This window comes from Amblyomma americanum, chromosome 3 (genome assembly GCF_052857255.1).
Source record: "Amblyomma americanum isolate KBUSLIRL-KWMA chromosome 3, ASM5285725v1, whole genome shotgun sequence".
Lineage (NCBI taxonomy): Eukaryota > Metazoa > Arthropoda > Arachnida > Ixodida > Ixodidae > Amblyomma > Amblyomma americanum.
Genome location: NC_135499.1, coordinates 84,351,933 through 84,374,535, shown reverse-complemented (window position 1 = coordinate 84,374,535; position 22,603 = coordinate 84,351,933). Strand labels below are relative to the sequence as shown.

The 22,603-nt window shown below is 48.8% G+C and overlaps 1 protein-coding gene across 1 annotated transcript in view; it reads left to right on the top strand.

Moving 5' to 3' along the window:
- LOC144123869 (alcohol dehydrogenase [acceptor]-like) overlaps positions 1-22,603 on the top strand; it is a 94,173-nt gene that overhangs the window by 34,596 nt on the left and 36,974 nt on the right. The window contains exons 2-4 of the mRNA XM_077656595.1: positions 1,010-1,212; positions 11,260-11,446; positions 18,609-18,740. Of these exons, the coding sequence (XP_077512721.1) occupies positions 1,010-1,212; positions 11,260-11,446; positions 18,609-18,740 (522 nt within the window). The remainder of the gene's footprint in view (positions 1-1,009; positions 1,213-11,259; positions 11,447-18,608; positions 18,741-22,603) is intronic.

The window sequence follows — 22,603 nt, the reverse complement described above, 5'->3', positions numbered from 1 at the left end:
ATGGCGCCGAGGGCCGGAGGGCCCATAGGTTGAGGACCTAAGCATCTACTGGCCGGATCACACCACACATACTTCCTGTGTCTGAAAAACCGCGAAAAGCACTCGACGGCAAGTAGCTGGCAGGTCCGAAACAAACCCTGAAAGTCGTGAAGGGGCCCCAGGTAGCTGACACCGGGTTAGATTTTCCTGTCTCTGGCGGTCGGAGCCCGTTGCATTTGTAGGTGGTCGGGCAATCTTGACGCCCTCTCTGTCCTGGCCAGGCAGGCGAGTAACGGAGTCGAGATATATGAAGGATCAGAGAAAAATACTTGCTGTCCTCATTCCCATCCCAATTCTCAACATACTTCACCCTTTCTCTCCGTTATGTTCCAGGGGAGATCAGGGGAGTCTCGCCGGGCCCACTCCCCCGGCTGCGGGTCGCTATGCAGCTTTTTACGCCCCCCCCCCCCCCCCCACCTCATTTTGTTGCGTTTTCGCCACCTACGGGTAGTAAAATCATATCATTGCCTTCGGGCCTTTTCACTCATCTTCCGATTGAGTTAAGCCTGCTGTACGTTAGTGGCGCAGGCCGGGGATTATTATATTTCAATCTTTTTAGCTTGCGCCAACCTAACGAGTGTTACATAAGGCATGCAGTGCAGGCTGGGCAACATTATTTTTCTTTCTTTTTTCTCTGCCCACTCTAATATATGTTATATGAGGCGCAGTTATTAACTTTTAGTAATTAAATTCATTCAATTCTTTATAATGCTCGAAGGTCGACGAAGCAGCCACCCAGCCTTGGTTTCGCATTTCACCTAACAAATTAGTGTCAATCTCTTCATAGATACGGCATAGATTACCACTCAAGCAGATACAGATGTTGTGTTCAAATGGTGAAAGAACGGCTCTGTCCGATCACAACGTCCGATAAAGCGCCAACAAGATTCTGTTGTTCGCGTCATAAGTATTTGCTTTATGCTGTTTTTTCTCGGTGATGAAATATAGTTACTCCTTTCATTGACTCCAGTGGGCGCAGGCTCTGCAGGGTGCGTCGTGGCCAATCGGTTGTCGGCGGACGGCAAAGCGACAGTGCTCCTCCTCGAAGCTGGAGGTCTCGAGGACGTTGCTGCACGAGTTCCCTTGTTCTCGGTCGTGCTGCAGCGCACAGATGTCGACTGGGACTACACTAGCGAGCCGCAGCTAAACGCAAGCCTTTCACTGGACGGCCATGTGAGTTCGCTGAAACAGAGATGCCACACTGGCTGTGGTTTCGAAATACACTCGACCAGTCATGCAAGATGGCGTTTGTAGATTTCTGAGTGATATTAGCCACGGCAGGTGATAGGCAGTGTTATACGAGATTAAATGTGGGTTCTTTTATTGCTGTGAGTTTAAGCTTGGCTTAAAGATGCACGCTAAATGACAGCAAGAGTAAAAATATGCAATTTTGTTCACAATAATATAACTAATAGAAGGTACACAGCGCAAATTTTACCAGAAAAAAATACCTGTATTGGCTAGTTCGTCATTTTTGTTCACCATGTCTCTTTGGTGAAACCAAAATATATTTTGGAGTTCACAGGTAACAATCGCATCCTTGGTTTGATAAAACGGATAAAAAAGGGAGTTTTTCAATGAACAAAGAGATAGTCAGTTAAAAGGAAAACAGGAAACGTTATCTACATGTGTTAGCTAGTGGAAACGCCATGGCAACGCACCAGGTGAAAGGGTCCCAGCCAAATGGCGTTAGGAGTGGCAGCCTCATTCCTCTCTTAACTCCTTCCGCTCTTGTGACTTCCTCCCGAAATAGATGCTTAGACTTGCCCTTCATAATCAACCACTTGTCCGACCCCCCCCCCCCCCCCAAAAAAAAAACATCTCCTTCCGCTGCTCACATCGCAAGACTTCTTTCATAACAAGCAAGGGCTGGCAGAGATGTACTACTCGAAGGGGGGGGGGGGGGGGGGGGGCTTGTCCAAAAATTGAAAAAGTGGCCGTTAAACCCCATAAAAAATTTAAGGTATTTAATATCTGAAAGCTATGAGGGACGCTGTAGTAGAGAATCCGAATAATTTCGACCACTTGGGGTTCTTTAACCTGCACTTACTTCGCGCCGTACAGGGACGTCTGAAATTTTAAATTCATTTAAAACGGACCGCTCGGTCCGGGTAGAACCCTCGTCTTTCGGGCCAGTAGCCGAGCACCATAATTACTGATCCACTAAGGCGGCTTCAAAGATCATTCTGTAACTATAGGTATGTGCATGTCACTAAAAATGAAAACAACGCAAAATGAAAACACAGAACTCTATGCGGTCGTATTCTTCAGCATTACAGCTGTTGGGAGTGGTCAATATAGCGACACCACCGCTGCGCTTTACGCTGCGATTAATAAAGATGAACGGTAGCCGCAACTGGCTACAACGTCAAAGTAAGCGTGCTATCAGGTTTGAATAAAAAATCAACATCAAAAGTAGGTGCTAAATGCACAAAAAGCTAATAGATGGTTCTCTTTCACTGCGGAATGCATGTTCATGTGCATGCATGATATTAAGGAAATTTATTTCATCAAGCCTATGAAAACTTGAACTTAGAGGGAGTGAAAAGTGGGCATTCATGAATTAGTGCATAAAAATTAATGAATGTCAAGGTCAACTGGATAGCTCGTGTCGTTTTTGAAATAACAGTTGGAGAACGAATTCAAATGACAGTCGAGACATCTGGCTTTTGGGCAAGGACGCTGCCATTCTTTTTCCACACACACTTCCACTCAAACGCTTTTTTCGTTGATTTTGGCAGAAAAAAGCGTTTCTTTTTGAGGCGTGAGATGTTCATTTACTAAAATTTCAATAGCTGCAGCAGTGAGCTTTCATTTCTTAGCAGCACTCAGATACGCAGCACACTTGGCTCTAGGGCATAATCTGATGACAAGGTTGTCCTCATTGCCTTTCCTTGTTGGGACACTGTGCGTAAGGAAGTCGGATTCATTTAGAACGACCTAAGTCAACTGTTATACTTTCATAGCCATCAAATCTGCTTTGTCCGTGACTATCGATGGCAGTTTCTTCATCTATACATTGTCTAATTGGGTGTACCACTCCGCGTTCGCGATACGGTCCTCTGCTGTACAAAGATGATTGCTTAGATTCATAATTTCTCGTCTTAGAGCAATGCAGTCTTCGTTCAGTTTATTTAGTTCAGAGGTGACATCATGAAGTCCAGAAAGAACTTGCTTGTGGTCATCAGCACAATCAAAGCACTCCTTCATGCTTCGACTTACTGTCCGCTATTCAGCTCAAATTTCGCGTTTAAAACCGTGCAAAGCTTTCATAACATCTGCTAATCAGAACCCATGGCAGTGCAAAGGAAATTAAATAAAAAAGAAGGGCCTAATGAGGCAGCGACAGGAAAAGAGTAAAAAAGTCGATAAACAGGTTTGTACAATGCTAAACTAACCTAGTTGGCACTACGTTAAGTTCCTTCCAGAGGTTTTCGCCACGTGTGTCCCCGAAACGGCATTGAGTATGAATACGTCGTGAAAGTCGAAATGTCTCTGGCTGCGCGAACGCGAAAGAGACAAACATTAACACTTGTATCCTATTCTAGCTATTCCAGCCAACCTCCCTTTGGATACACGTATTCCTCTTGTTCGCAGCTATAGGGGGAAGGCAGCATAAATTTCTGCAGTAAGGCAGGAGATAAAAAATGGTCGTGGTTTAGCTTCGGTTAAACCTGGAGTGACACGATAGCTACAGTTGGCATAGTTTAACTATTCAGACGAATTGCACAGTCAGTCTTTTGCCGCTGCGTTTCGCTGGGCGTTCCTTTTTAATTGTTGTCCCTGGACGTGGATTCTGTCTATCCCCTCTCCCTTTCTCTCCTCTCCTCCCCCACTCGGTTTCGCCGTCGCGCCACGCTGCCGGCAGCTGCCACGGTGGCCACGGCACCGCCACGCAGAAGTCTCGAAATGCTAGCGTAATGTAGGCGCACACCAGCTGCGTGCTCTGGCATCACTCCGCGCATGCGCACAATTTACGAGGCGGGCGGCGCCTCCTCCGTTGTCGGTGCAGCGGCGAGGCGCGCGGCGTGCACACCTGCTGCGGGCTATGACGTCACTCCGCGCATGGGCACAGCTGGCGGAGCGGTGGTGTTCCGATTGAGCGTGCAGCCACGCGGACCTCGCGAAGTGGCTGGCGTAGAGTAGCTGTCGCTAAGATTTAATGAAGTTAGAAAGTTTGACGGCCTAGTTAGGTCATCATTATTAAAACGGTTTGCATTACTTACGTGAAGCCGAGAGAAGAGACAACACAATCGACAGGACAGGGGCGCTACTTCCAACATCAATATTTCTGCGCCTGTGTACCCCAAAACCAGGCGACTAACGTTAATATGCGCGTCTGCTACAAGATTATCATCATTGCCCTTCATCCACTGGCCTGTTCGCTCGGCCCCTGAGGCCACGGTCCGTAGCGAGATTTCTGGATAAGTCTTTTAAACTTTTTTTCTCCTACTTCATGTAGCTCGGAATTTTTCGCTACGGCCCCTCCGCATCCAAGTACCATAAGAAACAAGAAAGCAAAAAGATACCGACTAATTTCACCTGTCCTGTCCGTTCTCCTTGATGGACAAAATTCGGCTTGAAGAGGGGCGACGCAGTAGAGAGACGTGATGACGCAATTCGTGAATATTGTCACGACTGAAGTCACAGGGAAGGTACACGTTGCCGAGGACCAGAGAATAAGGTCGGCTTGTCGTTCCGATCACAGAGTCACAGAGACAAGCACCAGCGCGCCGCTCGTGCCCACAACAACCGCTTCGTCGTCGTCGGCACCAAACAAGGCTGTCGCGCGGCGCTAGGAACGTGGCATTATTCCCCCCCGTGAAAGAAAACATCGTCCCGATGACAAGGTGAGAGGAAGAAAAAAATGAGGTGAACTGTACAATAACGCAAGGTTTCACTTGCAGGAAGCGCTCAGTAGCGCGAAAAGTATGGCTTTAAGCGCACCCCATGCACAGTTTCAGGCCGCTGGCGTCGAACACTGACGGTCACAGTTCCATCTGGAATGACTTCGTAATTAACGTTGTTTAAGCGGCGCAGGACTTTATAGGGTCCGAAATAGCGGTGGAGTAGTTTCTCGCTCAAGCCTTTGTGGCGCACGGGGGTCCACACCCACGCTTGGTCCCCTGGTTCGTAGTGGACTTCCCTGTGCCGGAGGTTATAGTGGCGAGCGTCGGTGGCATGCTGCTCCTTGATGTGCAGGCGGGCCAGCTGACGGGCTTGCTCGGCCTGTTCTGCGAAATGGGCGGCATCGGGTTCGACCGCTTCTTCCCCGCACGGGAGCATCGCGTCCAACATCGTGCGGGCCTCTCCGCCATATACGAGACGGAACGGCGTAAACTTCGTGGTTTCCTGCGGCGCCGTATTGTAGGCGAAGGTGACATACGGCAGGATCTCGTCCCACAATTTATGTTCGACGTCGATGTACATTGAGATCATGTCCGCCAAAGTTTTGTTTAGTCGTTCCGTTAATCCATTTGTCTGAGGGTGATACGCTGTTGTTGTCCGATGCTCGGTATGGCTGAGAGTTAAGGTGTCCCGCAGTAGCCGAGCTGTAAACGCCTTTCCTCGGTCAGTAATGATGGTCGACGGTGCACCGTGTCTGAGCACAATGTCGTTCATAAAGAATCGAGCAACTTCGCCGGCAGTACCTCGGGCAAGGGCCTTCGTTTCGGCGTAGCGTGTTAAGTAGTCTGTGGCGACTACGATCCACTTGTGTCCGTTCGAGGGTAAAGGAAATGGGCCTAAAAGGTCCATGCCCACTTGCTCGAAAGGTGTGAGGCGTGGTTCAATAGATTGTAACATACCGGATGGCTTGAGCGTTGGTTTTTTTCGCCGCTGGCATTGTCGACAAGTCTGTACGTAACGTCTAACGCTCGGAGAAAGATGTGGCCAGTAATAGTTCTGCCGGACGCGGTTTAGGGTGCGTGTAAAGCCAAGATGCCCTGAAGTTGGTTCGTCGTGGCAGGCCAGGAAGATTTCGTGCCTTAGATCAGCCGGTATGACTAGCAGGTATGTTTTCGCATTCGACGTAGAATTCTTCTTATATAACGCACCCCATTACGGAGGCAATACAACGACAACCCCCGAGCAAGATACCGGGGTATTGTAGGATGCCCACCTTCAAGATGGTCAATAATCAGTCGCAGCTCGTCGTCGGCACGCTGTTTGGAGGCGAGATCGGACGTAGTGACTGCTCCGAGGAAGCTATCGTCGTCGGTGGCATCTGACGAAGGAGGGCCGACAGGCACGCGGGACAGGCTATCAGCATCGGTGTGCTTCCGGCCAGACTTATAAATAACATCGAAATCGAACTCCTGCAGGCGCAATGCCCAACGTGCTAAACGGCCACAAGGATCCTTTAAGTTTTTCAGCCAACACAAGGAGTGATGGTCAGTGATGACACGAAACGGTCGGCCATAAAGGTACGGGTGGAACATGGCAGCGGCCCATACTACCGCCAAACATTCTTTTTCAGTGGTGGAATAGTTACACTCAGCACGGGAAAGTGCACGGCTGGCGTAGGCAATTACTTTCTCGACCCCGTCTTGGTGCTGAACTAGAACGGCACCAAGGCCGACGTTGCTCGCATCCGTGTGTAACTCTGTGTCGGCATCATCGTTGAAATGTGCCAGGATCGGGGGTGACTGGAGCCGGCGTCGTAATTCGTCGAAAACCATCTGCTGCTCGGCGCCCCAGGAAAATGATGCGTCATCTCGAGTTAGGAAAGTCAGAGGGCTGGCCATCTGTACAAAGTGTTTGATAAAGCGACGATAATAGGAGCACAGCCCCAAAAACCGTCGGACTGCTTTTTTGTGGGCGGGGACGGGAAAGGCAGCAACGGCAGCAAGTTTCTCAGGGTCAGCTCGGATGCCATCAGCACTCACGATGTGCCCAAGAAACTTCAAATCGGTGAACCCGAAGTGGCACTATTGAGGCTTGAGAGAAAGGTTGGCAGACCGGACAGCTTCGAGAACAGTTCTCAGGTGGCAGGTGTTCTGTGAACGTCGGTGAAAAAATTATCACGTCGTCGAGATAAACAAGGCATGTCTGCCACTTAAGACCTGTGAGCACAGTGTCTATCATCCGCTGGAAGGTGGCAGGAGCACAGCAGAGCCCGAATGGGAGGACGCGGAATTCATAGAGCCCATCTGGTGTTACGAAGGCAGTTTTTTCACGGTCCCTCTCATCAACTTCAATTTGCCAATAACCACTCCTGAGGTCAATGGAGGAGAAGTACTTGGCTCGGCGAAGTCGGTCGAGAGAGTCGTCAATCCGTGGCAGCGGATAGACGTCCTTGTTTGTCATACTGTTAAGTTTCCGATAGTCAACGCAGAAACGAAGTGTTCCGTCTTTCTTTTTAACGAAGACTACAGGCGACGACCATGGGCTGCTTGAAGGTTGAATGACGCCATCGGCGAGCATCTCCTTGACTTGCTGTTGGATAGCGTCTCTCTCCCGAGGAGACACACGATAGGGCTGCTGATGGATGGGTCGAGTGCCTTCATGCGTGATAATCCGGTGTTTAATGACCGATGTTTGCTGCACTTTAGATGAAGACGTGAAGCACACACGAAACTCCAGCAATAGATCTTGGAGTTGCCTCTTTTCAACGGAGGAAAGGCTAGAATTGATGTCGACAGCGTGTACGGCATCATCCGGTTCAGTGCTAGGCGTAGCTTCCTCTGAAGCAAAACATTCGGCGACTTCGTGCAGATGGTCGACGTAAGCGATGACAGTGCCACGGAACAGATGTCGATGTTCATTGGAGAAATTGGTGACAAGCACCTCCGTCTCTCTTCCACGAAGGAAACAAAGACCTCTTGCCACAGAAACTCCCAAGGCGAGTGAGAGGGAGACATTAGGCTCAACAACCCGGAGGCCGTGATGTGGCTCCTCACAAGTAACTCTGGCGAGGATGCTGGCACGTGGTGGCACTATGAGGCTACCACCGGCGACTCGCAGCGTGGAGTGGGATCCGCGGTACTCATGCCTTTCAGTGGCCAGTTTGGCGGAAAACGTCACCAAGCGGTTCGGTAGATCTATAGTGGCACCGTGCTCACGAAGGAAGTCGATGCCAAGAATAACATCACGAGAGCATTCGCGTAGAACAAGAAAAGTCGCAACAAATGGGCAGCCTCGCACCGTAACCCGGGCTGTACACATACCCAGTGGTGCAACCACATGTCCGCCTGCCGTCCGTATGTCTGGTCCGTTCCATGGCGTCACCACCCTTTTCAGTGTCCTTGTAAGCCGCCCGCTAAGGATAGAATAATCGGCTCCCGTATCAACTAAAGCGCTGACCTCCTTCGTGTCGACGATAATAGGGATGTCCAGGGAGACCCGGCCAAGACCGGGGCCTGTCGACGGCGGTTCGGAGTGAAGTGAGCGGTGTGGCGGCGGAAGCTGGACGGCGGTTGGGTGGTCGGCGTCGGGACAATTTAAGCGACACGGCGGTGATAACTGGTCGGCGATGCGGACGACGTCGGGGCGATCTAGTCTGTGCGGCGAAAACTGGACAGGAATTCGGCGTTCGACGTCGGGGCGAATCGAGCGGTGCGGCGGTGGAAGCTTTACGGCGAATCGGTGTGCGGCGGCCTCGCCCCCAAAGTTCGCCGGAGCTAGTTTTCCCGATGAGGGCTCGAGGAACCATGGCGTCCAGCGGTATACCATGGCCCAGAAGGCGAAGAGCGACGAGGCGAAGGCGAGCGCGACTCGCGACGAGGAGAATGTGGCAGACTACGCTGGCGGGTGACGTACTCGGCGATGTCCTGAGGCCGCTGACCAGGCCGTGGACGAGGGCTGTCGGGGGAAAATCCTCTAAGGCCCATCTGACGATAAGGGCACTGCCGGTAGAGGTGACCTGCTTCGCCACAGTGGTAGCAGAGAGGGCGGTTATCTGGAGCGCGCCAGAGGTCAGTCTTCCGGGGCGCCTGGCGCCGATCTGCCCAAAGGGGCAGCGGTTCCGCAGCGTGCACAGCGACCTGAGGTTGCGTGTAAGGCGAAGAGGTAGGTAGCAGGGCTGGGCGGCGTGTGACATCAGCATAAGTCATCCGCTGGGTGGGGCCCGGGGGTGGTGGTGGAACGACTGTACTTGTCGGTGGCGTGAGTGCGTTCTGGACCTCCTCACGGATGATGCTGGCCAGGGAAGCTGCACCAGGAGTAAATGATCCATGAAGTTGCTGGAGCTCCTCGCGAACCACGGTGCGAATGAGGTCGCGAAGGGAGCTCATATCTTCCCCGGGATTGTAGTCGGTTCGGTCAGACGGCGGTAGTGTGGAGATGGAATTCAGCGGCCGACCGTACTGGCTGCATCGCTGCTGTAGCAGTTTCTCCATGGTCACAGCTTCAGCCAGAAACGCCGCGACGGTGGTGGGCGGGTTCCGCACGAGGCCGGAAAAAAGCTGTTCTTTGACGCCGTGCATCAGGTGCCGCACCTTCTTCTTCTCACTCATGGACGGGTCGGCGCAATGGCAAAGGCGCATGACGTCTTCAACGTACATTGCGACCCCTTCGTTCTGACGCTGAACTCGAGAGGTTAGGGCACGCTCGGCATTCTCTCGGCGGTCACTGTTGGCGTACGTACCGAGGAGCTGGCTTCGGAAGGCCGGCCACGTAGAGAATGTGGCCTCGCGGTTCTCGAACCATGTCCGAGCAGCGTCTTCAAAGCTGAAGTAGACGTTCCGCATTTTCGCAGCGTTGTCCCAGCCGTTAAACGTCGCGACCCTTTCGTAGTGAGCTAGCCAGTCCTCGGCGTCTTCAAACTGCTCACCGTGAAATGGTTTAGGGGTGCGTGGGGTCTGAAGGATGAGACAGGACGAAGGGGTGGAAGGGACAGTCATGGTACGGGCGGGCGGTGTCGTTGCCACAGCTAGGGTCTCTTCGTCAAGAGCGAAGGCCTCGGGGGGCAAGCCTCGGAGCCGTCAGCTGGTACGATGAACAGGAGTGGTCACGAGAGGCGGCCGCGTAGGATCGTCCGCAGGAGAAGGGATCATCGATGGCACCTCCACCAGTGTCACGACTGAAGTCACAGGGAAGGTACACGTTGCCGAGGACCAGAGAATAAGGTCGGCTTGCCGTTCCGATCACAGAGTCACAGAGACTAGCACCAGCGCGCCGCTCGTGCCCACAACAACCGCTTCGTCGTCGTCGGCACCAAACAAGGCTGTCGCGCGGCGCTAGGCACGTGGCAATATGAACTTCTCCCAAGAAACTACGAAAGTCGAGTATCCGTGACCATGTTGCGATGGCTACTGCATTAACATTATGACAGGCTGAGCTGGGAATTGTGAATGTGGATTGTTAGTATTTCGCGCTATTTTTCGCAGGTGCCATGAAATTTTAAACAATCGGCATCTTCAAAGATTATACAGCATTTCAGAGAACGCATGTCCATCCGTAATAACGGGTGTTTCAACTAGCACTTCCTAAAATTTCCAAAAGTAGCCTCTTAGGGTAAAATATGTCTTTACTGGCATAGTATTAAAATTTTTGGCGGATACCAGGAAACCGGTGAATAGTCTTAAGTAGTAGGCTGGTTAAATAAGTTTCAATAATTAACTTCTTAACTAGTAGAGTTAGGCGCCTAGTTGCAATTAGAGATTTGTAGCCGGTCGTGTCAATTTTCGACTAGTTACGTGCATTGAAGGGGTTGCTTTTGCTGCGTGTCTTCGAAAGCGTATCTATTTTCGCACGATGCAGGCAAATTTTGTCGCTCAAGAGTGGTGAGGGTAATCGCGTTTTCGAAATTCTTAAAAACTGATATGACTCTTACTAACTACCCGCTACAAATCTCTAATTGTTGCTTTGCTTCTAACTCTAATATTTATAAAGTTAATTATTAAAAATCGGCTAACCGTTTTTGTTTAACACCATTCACCGATTTTCTGGTGTCCGCAAACACTGGCAATACTAGCCGCAAAACGCATGTTTTCAACCCTGAAAAGCCTATTTTTGATAATTTTTTAAATTGCTCGCTGAAACATCCGGTATATCTAATCAGAGATGACTGCCATAAACTGAGAACTTCTAGGTGTATACCTTGCGAGCAGTCTATGTGAAACAGTAGAGGCATAATTAATATCTGCTATGTATCCAGGCCAACACCGGACACTCCCAAGCGAACATAATTCAAATGGATTACATTTTCCAGCCCAAACTTTACAACTACAACTACAACCTTACAATGCACTGTTGACCACGATGGATGTCGATTTGCAGATAAACCGGTTCCCGCGTGGTAAAATCCTGGGTGGCTCAAGCTCGATCAACAACATAATTTATGCTCGTGGAAACCGGAAAGATTACGACAGATGGGAAAACGAGTTTGGCGCCGAGGGATGGGCCTTCGATGCTGTCCTGCCCGACTTCAAAGCCATCGAGACTTCGTATCTCGGAGTCAACAATGGTGAGGATTGTGTGGAAACGTTTCGTGATTAACTCAGTTTTCTGCTTTGGGGATTTTCAGGATTCGGGACGTTCCGAAATTAACTCACATTTCCGATTTCTGCTTGCGCATTCACTTTGTCGTTATCAAGCACCTACCTGCTACAAAGCAGCTGCAGCTCAGATGTAGCTATTCGTGCATTTCCTATCAGATTTCATTCATAGTTCAATCACAACACCATTCCGCTCTCCAAGAATCTCTTGAATAATCAGCGTTGAGATTAAAATGGGGGCGTGTGTCCTCTCGCTACTGTGCGTGTTTTTTGGTTGTGATTTTTCATTCCCGTGCCTCGAGAAGCATCCGCCGACTAAGGCGACCCGAGTTTACGAGTAGAAGCACAAAGAGTTGTGAGTGTAGTGCTTAACGTTTAGTATTAAGTACAAGCATAGCAATGTTAACAATTCTAAACAAAAATTTCACACGGCATTCATAGTATGTATGCCGGAAAAAAAAGCAGCGTTTTTAAAAAATACTTTTGCCCTGTGCTCCAGGGCAGTAAATACGTACAGGGTGCTCAGAATTAGTCTTTCACAAATACTCTTTCACAAGGTGTTTTTCCACGTTGGCTATGCGGTCAACCTGAAAAAGACCTGTCGCCTCAAATATCTTGACGTAAAATCATTTAACATATAGATTATTCTCAACAGTTAGCGAGCATCTTAAATTAGTAGCTTAGAAGCGGTCGTATTCATAAACTGTTTCAGCTGGTAAAATTCTCCGAGTGTGTTCCGAGACATCTTCAAAATTTCCATCTCAGCCCCAATATTTGTGAATTGGACATGACCTTGAGCGATGCTCGCTGGTGTAATACAGTCGGAGATATTTTTATAAATGAAGAAAAGCCTGCAAAAACTTTTTTCTACGACCACCTACTGCAGACTGAATACCAGGAGACGACTGAAGACAGCAGACAATGAGCATATTGCAATTAGAAAGGATAGGGGTACAGCTACTCCTCCATGGAAATTTTTAAATAGCAACAAAGAGCATTAGTAAAAATTGCATGAAGTGCATTGCACAGCAGCATAAAACGAAAAGAGAGCGACACGTTGTCAAGACAAGGGAGAAGAAAGCATCTGCGGCAAAACAAAAACCTTTCGGAACCGAACCGACAGGCCGATCAGCTTACTATCCGTTGCCTACAAAGTATTTACTAAGGTAATCGCTAATGGAGCCAGGGCAACGTTAGACTTTAATCAACCAAATTATCAGGCAGGCTTTCGTAAAGGATATTCCACAATAGATCATATTCACACTATCAATCAGGTGATAGAAAAATGCGCAGAATATAACAAACCTCTATATATAGCTTCATTGATTACGAGAAAGCATTCGACTCAGTGGAAACCTCAGCAGCCATACAGGCATTGCGTAATCAGGAGGTAGAAGACTCTTATGTCAAAATACTGGAAGATATATATAGCAACTGCACAGCTACTATAGTCCTCCATAAAGTCAGCAATAAAATTCCAATAAGGAAAGGTGTCAGGCAAGGAGACACGATCTCGCCAATGCTGTCCACCGCATGTTTACAGGAGGTATTTCGAGGCCTGAATTGGGAACAGTTGGGAATAAGAATAAATGGAGAATACCTAAATAATCTGCGATTTGCTGATGACATTGCCTTGCTGAGTCACTCAGGAGGTAAACTGCAAATCATGATCAATGAGTTAGACAGGCAGAGCAGATCGACGGGTCTAAAAATTAACATGCAGAAAACCAAGGTAATGTCCAACAGCCTAGCAAGGGAACAACAGTTCACAATTGGTAGCGACAGCCTAGAAATTGTGACGGAATACGTCTACTTAGGGCAGGTAGTGACAGCTTATCCGGATCATGAGAGGGAGATAATTAGAAGGATAAAGAATGGGGTGGAGCGCATATGGCAAATTCTCGCAGATCATGAGTGGCAGTTTACCAATTTCCCTCAAGAGGAAAGTGTACAACAGCTTAATCTTACCGGTACTCACCTACGAGGCAGAAACGTGGAGGCTAACGAAAAGAGTTCAGCTTATGTTAAGGACAACGCAGCGAGCCATGGAAAGAAAAATGATAGGTGTAACGTTAAGAGACCGGAAGCGGGCAGAGTGGGTGAGGGAACAAACACGGGTTAATGACATCCTAGTCGAAATCAAGGGAAAGAAATGGGCTTGGGCAGGGCATGTAATGCGAAGGCAAGATAACCGCTGGTCCTTAAGGGATAACGGAGTGGATTCCAAGAGAAAGTAAGCGTAGCAGGGGGCGGCAGAAGGTTAGGTGGGCGGATGAGATTAAGAAGTTTGCAGGCAAAGGGTGGATGCAGCTGGCAAAGGATAGGGTTAATTGGAGAGACATGAGAGAGGCCTTTGCCCTGCAGTGGGTGTAGTAAGGCTGATGATGATGATGATCATGATGATGACAGGTACGATCACAGCGTTCTTGGTTGGAAGCATGTGATTTATACTTCCTGGAATCGACATTCTTGCACTTTGTTATAGGAACAGTCAGCCACACTTTCGGTAATCTTGATACCGTCGTCTCTCTAAAAGAATTGATGTCCGCATAGACGAGGCACGTCCGACAATCAGTGTCGGTGAATAATTGTGTGTGAATACCTCACGAGCATTCATTGTATCATAAGGAGCTCCCAGGTTGCTCAATATTCATTTTTCAGTGACCAACAAGCGGGTTGAAACGAACATGAATGGCCGACCGCTGAGAAGGTGTAACAGCTCTTGGGTGAATGCTTTGTTTCCTTACAAATCGTGCATCCTGAAAGCATTGTGACAGTTGCGAGTGAACACTTATGCATTTACCACTCTTTCTCAAGTAAATACATCATTTTATGAGCGAAAACATTGTATTGGGCCAACACACGTAGAGAACTAGACGGAAATGGACATGACTCGCGCAGTCCTGCCCACTGCCGTCAAGTTGCTGTCCGGGCCTGTTGGTGGTGTACAATTTTTTCGACAATGCTTCTGCACCAACCAGCCCAGCTTGCCGCCGCTCTGATTTATAAGTCTACATGTGAGCTTCACGCTTCTTATATCTCATCCACGTTTTTTCACGCTCGCCACTGTGCTGGATATATACGCGTAAGTGTGCTACTTTTTTAGAATGCACTTTCTAAATGGTGAAACAGCACGCAGCTGACATTATTTTTCCGGCCGGAACCACAAACTCTTCTCATTTTCAGCATGAAAGCTTCAACGCACAAGTGGTTCGTCTCGTTTGCCCCGGCTTTGCCAAGTCCATAGATTCTAGGATTTGCAAAGACCTTGTAGAGATGCTTAAGCATACAAGACAAATGAAACTGAATCGACACAGCAAGTCAAGATGGCGAAAAGATATAATTTTAACAACACCATCTGCCGGGCTAGTTGGTTGCGATCCATGTGTATCAGCAGCGCGAACACAAAAAAGAAGAAGGAGAAGATAGTACAGAGCGCTCTGTACTATCTTCTCCTTCTTCCTTTTTGTGTTCGCGCTGCTGATACATATGGATACATATAATTTTAACGTTTGGTTCTTTGCCTTGTGCAAGTTTAGTAAGGCGTCCGAGATTCTAGGCGAAGGCAAGTGTAATTCACGCTCTAAGAAGCACGAAGTCAGGTACACGTTTCCGGTCATTTTAAGCGCTTTATCTGGAAGCCTGAGCATAGACTTGTCCTAAAAAAGATTAAGTTTTGAATGCGTACGAATGACAGGCTTGAAACAAAGATCATTGCTGCCTTTCTTATTGCCCAAGCAAGAGCGGAATTGCGTCAGGGAGCGTTCAATTTCAGTTCTCGCAAAAGAACGTTGTTGAGCAAGACACGGGCGGGCAAATACTATACGCTATTCACTGTTTTGTTCAGGTTTGGTCTATCTGGAAATATATAGACTCTGCTCGCGCAATGAATTTTAACCTTGCTTTTCTGGTATGTATTTTCAGCTTCCTGCTTATATGCGCTTTAATTTTCCTTCAGGTACTTATTCCTTTTGATAGAGCAAACGTTTTCATTGCGCTCTGATCTTTCGACTCTATTTCGCTACTATTCCTTCTTAACCTTTAAAAAGCTTTTGTTTTTTTCGTCATTGGGTTTCTTCTCTCCAAATTTTTACAAGGCGCCACCGTCTTTTGCCTCAACCTACTATGCATTAATACTTCAGGTTTATTGTACTACTGTTCGTTATTGCTTTTTATAAATTCCGGCCGAGACGTTCTTGTAGCCTTGGTTTTTACCTTACTATCAAATGCGCATGTTTTGATGTTTTTTTTCTGTCGCCTGGTATTTAACTCAAAGAAAGGCGCTCGATGACAAGCTATAATTGTAGGCTCATTTGCGTATCTTACCACGCAAGGCACAAAATGATGCTTTTGTTGATAACCTTTTTCCCACTGTGTGATGGCTTCATCTAAAAATTCGCGCTTTCCTCCTCGAATAAAATAAGCTGGTGATCAGTGCTCAAAGCTCTCTCCATCCACATCTCAGAAAGGCACATTTTGTGTGACCATGTTGTTTTAGACAAGGTACTCTCGGTGTGCCACCAAGGAGGCCATATCCTGTTAGGCGATTTGCGTGGTGCACTTTGGTGATAGTCTCTCGAGCTTGTACCTCGGGGTCGTAACGAGTGGCGTGTTTGTAAGTTCCGCCGCACTGGCAACAGAAAAGCTTCGTAACGACCAGCCCAGGCCGACGGAGTGGAGCGCCGTTCTCGCTTAATTGGCCACACATATTGTTGTTTTTGATGTGGGCCATGCTTCCAGTGGCACCCATGCGCGCTGAGAGATCGGTCAATGATCGGAAGGCGTGAAAAGGCTAAGCAGCACGATATGGTATAAAAGTATTTATTGCCCGTTTAATGCGTTTGCACAGATCGACTTATCCACATTCTAATTTCCCTGTTTACGCGTCCATGAATCAGTGTGTTATGACTCTTTGGTTTTAGCAATGTTAAATGAGTGCGCTATGATCTCGCAGTTGTGTTGGCAGGGGACTGAGCATCTTGCCGAGCAAATAATTTGCGCCTGCAGCGGGGGCCTAGTGGTTTAAACGTGCGCCTCGCATGCGAAAGAAGCGGGGTTCGGTTCCTGGTGCTGCCGGGTACCCACCGGTGATTCAATGGGCACAATATTTTCCCTTGATTTGTGCTTGTCTTATAGAATGTGAAATGCTTGGAAAATGGGGTCGCATCTTGCATAGACAAAAACACCTTCAGTCATGGCGCTCTTTGGCTCTTGCGCCATTAACATCCATTATCATCGTCATCATTACCATTTGCGATCAGTGCCCGAAAGCGTTCGTCCTGGGTTCGACCTGTCTCACATCTCTGGAGCACCCCTCCCCTATAGTGCCAGGCACAGGCTGTGTGCAAGGGGTGGTCGTAGGATTGCAGACGCTTTGTGGTGACAAAAACAACTTCGTGTTTGCCTGCAAGCTAGATTTATCTGCTAGTGCTGTAGAAAAAAGAGGCGAGAAAGGTGGACAATAACACACGCGTTAGGGCATCTCCTGCCGTTTAATACCTCTTTATCGGCATTGCAAGTATACTTGTGCCTGGTGCTAACGCGATCTCAGACGCCCAGCTGAAAGAGAGCAGTCGGTACTGTGCCGGCCAACGTTGTCGCGGCCAAAGCGCAATTACCAACTTCTGCTGTAAAAAATCCTTTCGAATATCCTGTAAACCATTAGCTGTCACCAACGATGTTCTGCAACTCTGCTTGTACGTTGTGAGTCACAGACTACATACAAAAAGCCTGCGCAAACACATAATCGAATGTCACTCAATATTCAAAAGTTCATAAAACGCACAGGGGGCTAATTGGAAACGAATTGAGTAGTGTTTTCTAGACAGCGCACGCTTGGAAGATACGTCCCAAATCTGAAGTCAAGTTCTATGTAATTGTCTGGACCAGTGCTTGTGATGGCGCCTTGCATAATGCTTTCCTTGCACTTCAAGCTGCAGCGTCGCTGCATCACTGCGGCTGCTCCCGATCCTTTTCGTGCTTGGTGATACGATTAGCTTCGGTTAGTTTTCATTTCGTAGCAACTTGTGCTTCCGCATCCAGCACATGTTTTCGTGGTGGTTGCATGCCGACTGCAACTGCCTACTTTCTCCTGCCCGCATTCACACCCTCATGCCAGGCGATACGCAGCGGGACGCGCCTGTTCTACGCATGTGCGTAAGCTAAAGTTGCAAAAGAAACCTAAACGTTGTTATCTTCTCGTTGTCTTCGTCAAGCGCCGCTGATCGATAGGGTACCTTAGTGTGTTGCCCTTCTTTTTATCGATAATAACAGGTGACACCAATAGGATTTTTGACGACTGGATGACGACATGCCCCATCATTTCCACACCTTGGCTCAGTATAGCTACACCTTCACAGTGATACGGGATGTGAGCTTTAGAGGACAAGGTGTTCTTTTGTTGTGATGAGACACTTGTGGCTGGTGTCTGCCGGAGTTTTGACGATGAAGTAAGCATCTTTTGTAACATCGTGGCAAGCTGTTCAGCTGACCCTTTTTGAGCGTTGGCAGTGCTTGGCTGATCTTGAAAATGACCGCAGGTGAACTGGTTGACGACTGCCGACGACGGCTCTAAAATGACTAAAGTATTGTGCATCTCCGCGATTATATTAAGGGCGTTGTATTCAGTACTCTGTTCAGGCGTCGGCATTCTTCAGTGAAGTTCCTTATTAATACCTTCCTTGCATATCCGCTCCAAAACTGATCGGTACCCCCGTGACGCATATGCATAGGGGCAGCAATCTTTCTGCATTCCGATGTCTTGGACCACAGCATCAAATTTCAGAACGGCAGTGTAGTTTAAACCGAGCCAAGGCAGTTGTGCAAGGTACTTGAGAGTTGAATTTCAAGGTATCTGAGAGTAGTCCGCTCAAGAGACAGCTTCTGGAGTGCTCGCATATATAAAACACACGAAGGAACATAAATAATTCACAGCGGTTCTGCCCGCCGAGTACGTCCACGACCTTCATGCCCTTTCATTGTGCGTGTGTGGCATCCCGCACCTATGCGGATCTCGGCCGTGAAATGAAGTTTCCTCTCCATTGACCCTCCTTAGCTGACTCACACGAGGGCAAGCCTCTCATCATGCTCTCTATCATTTTGTCGACGTCAAGCCTTACTTTCATTCCGCAGGCTACCATGGTGGAAGCGGAGAGGTACCCGTGTCTTACCCGACGTCGCACACTAAGGCAACCGACGTATTCCTAGAGGCTGGCCGAGAGCTTGGCTACAGCAATGATGACTACAACGGTCCGAACCAAACAAGTAAGACGACGCAGACTCCTTCTTTTCTTGTTGGCAGCGAGATAGGTTGGCGTGGAGCCCGAGCAAACAAAACGGTCAAAGTTTTGCTCCACTGCCTGACCCTAGGCGAACGCGTGGAAGCGATAGCTGTTTCTCAAATCATGACACGACATCGCACTCCTAATTGCGGGAGCTGGTGAACGTGAAGAGTTTTAGTTTCTACATACTGCGATACTGAAGCCGCCGGCGTGATTGGCTATTCAAGTAACCTTTTTTTAATATCCTATTCTCTTCTATTACATTGTATAAAAGCCAGTGGCCTTCTTAAGTGCTGATAAATAACTTGAATAACATGATTCTAGCTTTATAACGTGGATAAAACACGTGAAGTTCACTTTATCCTATAATTATAATACACGAGTCAGCTTAAAGTCACCTCAGTGGCTCCTCGGAGATCTTTAGAGGCCAGATAATGATTTCAGCTTGATGAAGGATATTCCAACCGCATGCTCTTAAGGAAAAGTAACAGGACGGTTACTACTGTGTAGTGCGAAATTCAGTGACAATTGCTAAGATATCTGCATCTTACGATGTGTTATGGAATATGAGAGCGACATCAAAACTGTATAGTTACAAAGCGCTCTTTTTAGTTTTCCCCACATGTTCGCTCTTTGACTTGATGTCTTCTTCAATCCGGCGACATAGGTGCGGAGCCCTACCGATGGCCTTCCCCTCAGGCGGCACGTTTTGCAGCAGCTTTCGAAAATGCAAAGTGCTACATTCCTACATTCCCCACATTCTCTCCATCCTCCTTTCAAAGGAACCGCCCTACGCATTGTCCCCGTGGTAACCAGCTTCCACTTACGCATTCCTACGCCCTCGTCGTACCCGCTCCTCACACAGCAACTCTACTTCTCCTTCCAGGGTAAATACACTCAGGGTGGTTCCAATCCATAGCAAGTAACCTCTAGTCGCGCCTTACGCTCTTCCCGCACCTTTCTCCTTGCACAGAAATCACCTTCTGACGGTCTCCCTGGTAATCACTTTCTGGTTACACCTTTCGACGCTCTCGCCATACCCTTCTGCTTCCACGCCAATCTTCCTCTTCCTTCCAGGGAAAGTACCCTCCTTGTGGTTCCACTGGTAACCACACACAGGTCACGCTTTCTTAGGCTTTACAATGCCCTCTTCCTTCCACGGTAGCCGTCCTTCTCCTTCATGGGTAACCATTCACGGGCTGGTTTCCGTGGCAGCCACTGATCGGTTGTGCCTTTTTAAGCAATCACCATATCCTCCTCCTTTCACGGTAAATAACCATCGGGTGAGGATTACTACGCTCTCGAGATACCTCCCTTCTTTAACTGTAATCACTTCTCGTAAAGGCTTCCTGCGCGCTCGCCATGCCCTCCTCATTCCATGGTAAACGTCCCCCGGGTGAGGATTCATTCGCTCTCGCGGTATTCTGTTTCTGCTACAGTAACCTCAGTCTGGGTCCAGGCCTGACATGACGAGTGGTGCTACTGCTGTAGGGCAGACGGCTTTGTGTCTGATAGTGTGGTTGACGATACGATTACCTCATAATATTGCAAGAGCGGGTTGTGACTCAGCTAAATCTACATCACTTTGCAAAGCGTAACATTAGTGCATATTATAGCGTTCGGGCTGAGAACGAGTTTCAAACCTGTGCGCCGTTGTCTTCCTTCACCGACGTTATTAAGTGCGACTGCCATGCTACAGCTACCCCCCGGCAAAAAAAGGAGGCATCCTGACGGCTTAGGAGACGCGCACTATAGGCGCAGTTTCGTGGAGAGGCTGGGGCCGGTTGACGGAACCCAGAACCATACGAGTAAGGCTAGGGAATAGGACGGAAGAGGATAAGTGGGGGATTCTTGTCCTGCAGCTGGCAAGCTGGCGGGATTCTTCAGCATATGCGACTGCTCGAGAAATGGTCAGGAACTCGGGCACATCATGGCGGTACGGAAACATGGCATCCACAGTGCAAGTGGGCTCACGGCCGTAAAGAAGAAAGAATAGAGAGAAGCCAGAATGCGGTTTGAATTGGAGGGGTCATATGCAACATTCATGACCAGTTTATCTCTAAATGTGCCGTTTAAACGTTTAGTCATGCCATTTGCTTTAGGGTGGTAGGCGGTTCTAAAGAAATGATCAATGGAACATTGGCAAAGAGGTGCTTCGACGGTGTCGGATTGGAAGACACATCCCCGATCGCTCAGGAGTTCTTTGGGGGAACCATAACGCAGAACGAGACGATCGTCTCGTGCAGACGCTAATGGCAAGAAGGAGGCTTCCACTTAGCGGGTGCGGTGATCCACTGCCACTATGACCCAGCGGTATACAGCCGTAGTGATGGGACCAGGCCAGTAGAGGTCAATGCCAACGTGGTTGAATGAGTGCATGGAGCAGAGCAAGGGCCGCAAGGGCAGAACGATGAGGGGATTGTGATGTTGGCATTCCAGGTAGGAGCGAACGTATTGTGAGATGAAGCGGCACATTCCGCGCCAGTCAAAAGCACCTGTGAGTCTTCGCCACATCTGCCTGAACACATTGGACATCGGCGTGAAAAGAGGCGCTTATGTCGGAACGGAGGTTCCAAGGAATGCCTAAGAGCTATTTGCGCCCGTCGCGAAGGTAGTTGCTGCGGCGAAGCAGGTCGTCCCGTATTTTAATGTCGCGCGCTTGACTGCGGAGCGTCCGAGTCGCAGGACACGTATATGCCGTAGATAGGAAAGCGAGGAGGGAAGCTATACAGGGGTCACGGCATTGTTCAGTTTGCGTGACGGAAATGTGAAGGGAAGAATAATTACTGATGGTGAGTGCTGTGCAGTCGAAGACACAAAGTAGAGGTGAGCGTAATAGGACGTCAGCATCGGAATGCTAACGGCCATAGCGATAGACGACTTCAATGTCATAATCTTGTAAACGCAGCACCCAACGAGCAAGACGGCCATGGGGATCTTTGAGGGAGTACAACGAGCACAGGCCATGGTGGTCAGCTACGACAAAGAATGGGCGATCATATATACAATGTCGGAACATTCTAATAGCCAAAATATTCGCCAAGCATTCGTTTTCTCTTACGGAATAATTCCTTTACACTTTGGTCAGTATGGCAGGCATACGCAACAACATGGTCGGCGAAGCCGGGTTTCCGTTGTGCCAGAACTACGTTGACGCCCACACTGCTGTCATCAGGGTGAATTTCAGTGTGTTGGCTGGGGTCAAAATGGCCGAGGATCGGAGAGGCCACAAGAAGGTGCCCAAGAGTGGAGAACGCTTCATCACATGCTGTTGTTCAAGACGAGAGGATGGGGTCGCCGGCAAACAACTCAGTCAGAGGAGACAGAACAGAAGCGAATTTAGCACAAAGCGGCGGAAATTAGAGCATAGCGCGATGAAGCTACGCAGCTCTTTCAGTGAAGTTGGTCGAGGGATCTCGGCGACTGCATGTAGTTTGTCAGGATGGGAAGAACGCCTTCTCTGGAGACGACATGGCCCAGGATGGTAAGCCGCCGGGCTGCGAGGCAGCACTTCTTCAGAATCAGCTGCAGGCCTTCCTCGGTCAGGCATTGCAGAGCATGCTCGAGGCTGACCAGGTGGGACTAAAAGTCTATACAAAAAAAGACGACATGAGCCACTTAATAAAGACAAGTCTGCCACTTGAGTCCGCTGAGAATGGTGTCCATCATGCGTTCGAATGTTGCCGGTGCTTTGCGAAAACCAAGCGGCATGACGTCAAATTCGTAGAGGCCGTTGGGCGTTACGAAGCCGCCTCTGCCGGTTGTCAGTAGCCATTGGCACCTGCCAGTAGCCGGAGTACAGGTCTATCGAGGAAAAGAATTTCACGCCTTGCAGACAGTCGAGGG